The 7,429-nt window shown below is 53.5% G+C and overlaps 1 protein-coding gene across 6 annotated transcripts in view; it reads left to right on the forward strand.

The window, feature by feature from the left end:
- The window catches only part of DENND1A (DENN domain containing 1A), a 536,105-nt gene that overhangs the window by 525,272 nt on the left and 3,404 nt on the right, over nucleotides 1-7,429 (forward strand). For 4 of the 6 annotated variants that reach the window (XM_021674025.2, XM_021674026.2, XM_064378113.1 and 1 more), the window contains 2 exons: nucleotides 2,466-2,594; nucleotides 6,612-6,870. In XM_021674025.2, coding sequence (XP_021529700.2) covers nucleotides 2,466-2,594; nucleotides 6,612-6,870 — 388 coding nt within the window. The remainder of the gene's footprint in view (nucleotides 1-2,465; nucleotides 2,595-6,611; nucleotides 6,871-7,429) is intronic. The other 2 variants (XM_021674028.2, XM_021674027.2) reach the window with 1 other exon arrangement.

The following is a 7,429-nucleotide window of genomic DNA, read 5'->3' on the forward strand; positions in this document are numbered from 1 at the left end:
ACAGATGGGAGCCCGGAGAGAGAACACTTCTATGCAACAGCCACAGTCTGGGGAAAGGGGCCAGTGTGGTATAGTCCAGGAATATGGTAAAGTGGGGGTCCCCCAGCAGGCTGGCTTTCATTCATCTGCAAACCTCCCTAGCATTCATGCCCTAGCCCAGGTGGAGAGAAAGAAAACAAGAAGCCAGGCCCTTTCCTTGATTAACTCGACCCAGAAACAGAATGGCAAGAGGTTAAACGGTGTCTGTGAAGGGCGAAGACGCACAGCCAGAGAGCTCTGCTAGAACTCCAGTGAGCTTCCTCGAAGACCCATCGAACTGAGTCTTCACCACCGAAGAGCAGTCAGGGCTCCAAGCAAAGGTGACAGGGAGGGTGGAATATTCAGGGTGCACAGAGATGTTATGCACGGCCCAAGTGCAGGGGTGGCCGACATAGAGCATGGAGACTGCCCTGCTCGGAGCTCAGGCTTGGCACGGCTGCTCAGCAACGCGTCCCACCAGCTCCCCAGAGTGCGGAAGCCCACGGCCTGCCCACCCTCAGCCTCTCACCTGCTCAGGAGAACAGTCAGTGCTACAGAGTGAGAGTGGGCGCCCCCTGACTTTGAAACAAGTCCCTGCAAATGCCTGCGCGTTATCCTTCCCAACCCTTTGTTCCGCGGATTGATTTACTCACCATACCACCAATCGCAGCAAGATCACCATTCAGAATGACAGATTTGTAGGTTTTAGCAGGAGAGTGACAACTGTGGGTTTGTGATTCAGAGAGACTCTGGTGGCCATGTGGAGGGTGGCCTTTCTGCTCTGTCTTATTCATTGTGGAGGTGGCAGGAGCCAGGCACCCTGGCCCCGAGATTCCTGCAAGTCCGGTCTTCCTGGCCTCTCCACTGAGGTGGGAAAATGCCCCCTGGACCAGAACCCTCTCTAGTCCCGGAAGGGCTGAGTTGTGTCTTGCCCCTGACAGCCAGCAGGGCAAGCTGGGAGCAGAGAAGAGCCCAGCGCTGTGACACGCCTCCTCCCGTGTGGAAGCCTGAGCTAGTGTCTTTGCCGGGCCAGCCTCTGGGGTCAGTGGGAGGAAGTAGGGGTTCTGATGTGAGATTGCTGGGATCGGCACCAGCCCCGCAGATTGCAGCAAAGCCCAGGCACAGGCCACTCGCCCCGTCCCCCTCACAGCCACCGTCTCTCATTCACTCTCCAGCTGCTCTCATGTCCTTGGGCACATTGCCCTTTCCTGAAATAAAACCTCAAAAGAATTCCAGCACGGAAAGCAAAGAAGGGAGACGGCTTTGGCTGGGGGTGAGGGGAGAGGAGGTAGCCATGCCAGCCCTCCCTACCCCGCATTCTCCCCAAACTTCACTTGCCTCAGGGCAAGCCAGCCCATAGAATGGGGCAGGGGCGTGGAGCACCCCTGGGTCTGCCTGGGTCTGCTCATACCAAGCAGGTTCAAAGCGCCTCTTGGTGGGGTGCACAGAGACACCTACTCCCCAGCACACGGACCAGGATTTGAACCCAGGTCTGCCTGATCCAGCTCGCCTCTGCTGAGCACACAGCCTCTGGTGGGCCCTGGTCAGTATATAATTCACAGGAGCCGGGCGTGGAGTTTCTCCAGGCTGTGTATGTGTTTGTGTTTATAGAGGTAGGGCTCACAGGTGGCTGACAAGGGAGATGCATTTTTTATAACAATGAATATTTAATTTCCACATCGCAGATGAAAAAGACTCTCTGAAGAGGCATCTGAGGGAAACTCCAGAGAGTAGCCGCTAATCAGAAAAGGGCCTTCTTGCCAGTGCGCTTCCACATGGCTCGCTTTTTTCTTGAACTTTTTTATTTTTTATTTCTCCCTGATTATTGGAGTAGATATGCTCATTGTAGAAACTGTATAAGACACAGAAAAATAAAAAGAAGCAGGAGGGAAAGAAATCACCCATGATTCCACGGGCTGTTACTGACATTTAGCCATGTACCTTTCCAGTCTTTTTTCTGTGAGTTTTTCCATAAGCCAATGACACCGAATGCGGCATGATTACGGCTCTGCCTCATCTTTACCTTTGTCTTCATAAACGTTACTTTTCATGGGAGGACAAGAATCAGCCCCTGTGCCAGATGGTGGTTGCAGAAAATGTAGGTCGTTCCATGTTTTAGTATTGTAAACAGCAGTGATGAACATCTTCAGCTGTCTCTCCTTGCTAACTTTGAGGGTTAACCAAATGGAAGTGGAATTACTAGGACCCATGTGATGGATCATGAGTTTAAGGCTCTGGACATGTGGCAAATTTCGTTTCTTTTCTGTCTAAAACCAGCTTCCTCTCCTGGGGGCCCATCAGCCCTCCCCTGGGATCCCCCACCCCAGGCTGGCAGAAGGAGGCAGGGCCAGGCGTGGAGCCCAGAGCCCTGCTTCCCACCTGCACATGAAGTTCTGAGGGCGCCCCTAACTGCCTGTTCTCTTCTCTTTTGTGTTCCTCTGCCCCAGCCTGGTAAAGCCCTTGCGACACTATGCGGTCTTCCTCTCCGAAGACTCCTCTGACGATGAATGCCAGCGGGAAGAGGGCCCGAGCTCTGGCTTCACCGAGAGCTTTTTCTTCTCCGCTCCCTTTGAATGGTCTCTCCTTCCTTCTTCCGTTTCCCTGACCTCGGCTTGGTGACTCTGTGGGGCTGCATGGGGAAAGCGGGGGGCTGGTGCTGATTGCCTGTGTGTCGGGTGGGGGTGCCTGGAGCTGCTGCCTGCTGGTGCCAACATGCAGAGTGGAAGCCACCTCCACCTCTCAGGGTGTCCGTTCTGCCAGCCCTACAGGGGCTGTGACAATAGAGTGAGGTGACGGGGTGATACGGGGGCACTGGTCCCCTTTCCATGGGGGGAAAATGTGCTTGGCTGCTGCTGGGATCGGTGGCTACAATTAGCCTGGTTGTCGATCTCCAAGTCCTTCTCTAGCTCAGCATGTCTTGCAAAGCCATGGAGATGGGAGTCAGAGTTTAAGTTAAAAAAGAAAACGTTCCTCATATGAAATGAGTATATTAATGCCGGCATATCTAAGTGTTCTGATGTGTCTTTTTAAAGATAATTTTAATCATTATTATTTATAGCCTAAGCTTCATACCAATTACAAGTAGCGATTTTAAAAGCTTCACCCACCATCCAGGCACCCCTAAAATTAAGCTGCTGTCACCCTCCCTTCTTTATCCGCTCTTGCCCCTCCACCCACAAGTGTTTCAGAGCTGGGATTGAGCAGAGAGACAGCTTTTGTCTGTCTTCCTTGTTAACACGGTTGTGTGTTTTTAATGGGAGCCTTTAAGGGAAGGGAAAGTGCCCTTTGCTGGATGCCCACGGTGCCCACAGCAACCTTCCAGGGAGCACGTTAGTCATTTTGGTCACTGCACAGGAGATGCCTTTCCCAGCCTCTCCCTTGTGTCCCCTGCACCCTCTCCATTCCTAAACCCCAGCATCAGGTCCCTCCCCCTGGGGTGACTCGCAGGTTCCTCTGGGGACCTTATGATCCCCAGACTGCTCGGCCTCCTGTCATCAACCCCACAGGGTCAGAGGGTCCTGAGCCTTTCCTGTCACCAGGTCACTGGGGACCCAGGCAAATCACTCCCCTCCCAGTGTCCTCACTTGGAAAGTAGTGGCCTTGCCAGGTGCAGTGGCTCACACCTGTAATCTCAGCACTTTGGAAGGCCAAGGCAGGTGGATCGCTTGAGACTAGGAGTTCGAGACCAGCTTGGCCAACATGGCAAAACCCCATCTCTAAAAGAAAATACAAAAATTAGCTGGATGTGGTGGCATGCACTGTAATCCTAGCTACTCAGGAGGCTGAGGCATGAGAATCATTTAAACCTGGGAGGCGAAGGTTGCAATGAGCTGAGATTGTGCTGCTGTGCTCCAGCCTGGGCAACAGAGCTAGACTCTGCCTTAAAAAAAAAAAAAGAAGAAGAAAGTAGTGGCCTAAGCTGGTGTCATCCAATATCCAAGCATCACTCATCACTTTTTTTTTTTTTTTTTTTTTTTGAGACAGTCTTGCTGTGTTGCCAGGCGCCAGGCTGGAGTGCAGTGGCGTGATTTTGGCTCACTGCAACCTCCACCTCCCGGGTTCAAGCAGTTCTCCTGCCTCAGCCTCCTGAGTATCTGGGACTACAGGCGCGCGCCACCATGCCCAGCTAATTTTTGTATTTTTAGTAGAGGCAGGGTTTCACCATGTTGGCCAGGATGGTCTCAATCTCTTGACCTCGTGATCCGCCTGCCTCCACGTCACTTTTAATGTAGATCAAATCTGTTTCTATTTTTTTAAACATTTTTAAAATTAGTCTTCTCCTAAGCAATAATATCTATGATACCATAGGCTTAATGTATAAGTTATTATTTCTGTTGCTAATTAGAACAAAAATAGAACCATTGGCATAAGAAATGTCTACCCATGTGTCAATATAAAACACCTTTTGGGGCCGGGCGCGGTGGCTCACGCCTATAATCCCAGCACTTTGGGAGGCCGAGGCGGGTGGATCACGAGGTCAAGAGATCAAGACCATCCTGGTCACATGGTGAAACCCCATCTCTACTAAAAATACAAAAAATTAGCTGGGCGTGGTGGCGCGTGCCTGTAATCCCAGCTACTCAGGAGGCTGAGGCAGGAGAATTGCCTGAATCCAGGAGGCGGAGGTTGCGGTGAGCCGAGATGGCGCCATTGCACTCCAGCCTGGGTAACAAGAGCGAAACTCCGTCTCAAAAAAAAAAAAAAACCTTTTGGGAAAAGGTACCCTGCTCCCAGCCAGGAGCCCACCAGGTCAAGTCCAAGGTCCAGCTCCATCATATTCTCTTTGAACTAATTGATGCCTTATTTAAATAATGGTGAGAACTTACTTCCTTAGCCTATGACCTCAGAGGTCTGGACAGGCCTCTGTGTGTGTGTATTTGAAAAGAAACTGGCCTATCCTAACTCAAAATGGGTTAAAAAGAACACTGTTTCCTTAAGTTCAAGAAGCACACTGACTTTAACCCTTTTGGTTGTGCTCATCTTCATGAAAGCGTCTCTAATTCCTTGGTCAGGGTGAGCGAGGGACGTCTGAAGTCTCTCAAACTTGGCTTTCATTCCCACCTCTTGCGGGTGCCGTGTGAATAGGTGAGTTATGTAATGCTCTGAGCTTCCATTCCTCATCCATAAAGTAGGGTGCAAGCCCTACTTTCTGGACTGCTTGCATTGCTTCAGCAAGACAGTACTCTGATGGAGTCCCTGCCCATCGCTGGGCCTGTTTAATGAGTCTCCCCTGTGTCCCCCACCCTGGTTCCTTCAGTGAGCCTTCAGTGCGAGCCTACTCTTGACCGCCAGGTGGTGCCCTTCCCCCACTTTACCAGTGCCATGGGCGCCTTCTCCGCCTGGCTTGGAGCCACGACCAGCCCCAGCCTTGTGGTTAGAAGAGGCAAGATGCAGCTCCCGCTGGGGCTCCACTACAGGTCAGCGTTGACCCAGGCGCTGCCTCTCCATGTACTCAGTGGTGCCCTGGGACTCAGGGCCATGCGACCGGAAGGCAGGTGGAGCCCTTTGTGACCTGTACTTGGGTCAGCTGCAAGGTAGTGGCGCTTTTTTGTTTCTTTTGTTTTGTTTTGTTTTGTTTTGAAACAGGGTCTCGCTCTGTCGCTCAGGCTGGAGTGCAGTGATGCGACCTTGACTCTGCACCCTCTACCTCCCAAGTTCAAGTGATTCTCCTGCCTCAGCCCCCCGAGTAGCTGGGACTACAGGCATGCACCACCACACCTCATTAATTTTTGTATTTTTAGTAGAGACAGGGTTTCACCACGTTGGCCAGGCTGGTCTTGAACTCCTGGCCTCAAGTGATCCACCTGCCTCTGCCTCCCAAAGCACTGGGATTACAGGCATAAGCCACCGCACCGGGCCAATGGCCGAAAGGTTTTGATGTATAAAAGTACAGAAAGCTGCTAGCACAGAGCCTGTGTGACAGCCGTGCTCACTGGAGGACGATTGATGCTGTCACCAGCCTCTGCGTGTCTGCTGTGCGCCGGGCACTGCATTTACTCATGTAACCACCACCAACCCCTGAGTGGCTGAGGCTCAGAGAGTTAAGTGACCTGCCATAGGTCCCACAGCAAGAAGTGGCATGACCAGCGCTGGAACTAAGGTTATCAGGACAAGCTCAGGCCCAGACAAGGTCCCCCTGGGACACTGTGGGCAGCTACCCCCGGGGAGTTTCCCCAGCTCTGTTCCTAGTGAGCTGTTCACAGAGCCCAACTGGGGCTATGGATAGGTCACCACACAGGGGAGTGGCCTGGGACCCCCCTCCATCCTGCCTGTTCCTCCCACCTTGTCTGAATGTCTCACAAGCTCACTAACCAGTTTTATGAAAAGTGGTTTGGGGGGCACTAAATGAGTCCCCTCAGTGCAAGCAAGAGCCAAAGCGACGCCCATGTTCCCAACCCCAGGCTCACTGGCATGCCCAGCTTGCACCCTTGCACCCTCCCAGACTCCTGCCCTCACGGAGACCCTGGGACACTCTCCTGTCCCGAAGGCTCCTGCGTTCACCCCTCAAGGCCTCGATGTGCTTGGGCTGGAGGCTGCCTGCTCCTCCCCGAAGGCCTGGGTGGGAGGGGCCAGCCTGCTCTCTCTCCCCGCAGGCCGCAGCCGTATAGGACACTCAAGGAGTCAGACAGCGCGGAAGGCGATGAGGCAGAGAGTCCAGAACAGCGTGTGCGGAAGCCCGTGGGCCCTGTCCCAGCTCCCCCTGACCGGGCTGCCAGCATTGACCTTCTGGAAGACGTCTTCAGCAACCTGGACATGGAGGCCCCACTGCAGCCACTGGGCCAGGCCAAGAGCTTGGAGGACCTTCGTGCCCCCAAAGACCTGAGGGAGCAGCCAGGGACCTTCGACTATCAGGTAGGGCATGGGCAAGAGAGGGGAATGGCACTGTATATATATACTCGAGGTGGGACCCCCATGTGACAGTGGAAAAGACTAACAGAGAAACAGTGACTTTCCAAGGCCCTCGGCCAACGCTCAGGGTCAGTCTGACTGCAAAGCCCTCCCTGGGTGCCGGGGCCCACACCACCCTAACAGTGATGGTAGGAGAAGATGCTGGAGCCAAATGGAAACCTGCCCCACTCTGTGCATCAGACAGGGGGCGGGTGCTGCCAGCCACCCTCCTCGTACCCGTGCTGGAACTGGGATTGTGTCCATCCCTGCCACGGCTCCTTGGCAGAGCCTTTGGATCAAAGTTCTTGGTTCTGCATTATGAATGCAAATCAATGTGCCATTTCCAGCGTGACTTCCCATCCATCACATCCCCTCTCCGTGCCTCAGGTTCCTCACTTCCAAGTGGGGGCTCTTGACTTTGTGTCACTGGGTCACGCTGTGGGGTTCACAGAGCTCCAGTCACTCATGAGTGTTCCCTGCTGGGAACGAGGACCTTGGGCCGAGAGAAGGGGAGTGGCGCCCA

This window comes from Aotus nancymaae, unplaced genomic scaffold (assembly GCF_030222135.1).
Source record: "Aotus nancymaae isolate 86718 unplaced genomic scaffold, 86718_ANA_hifiasm-v0.15.2.pri h1tg000003l, whole genome shotgun sequence".
In the NCBI taxonomy this organism is placed as follows: Eukaryota; Metazoa; Chordata; class Mammalia; order Primates; family Aotidae; genus Aotus; species Aotus nancymaae.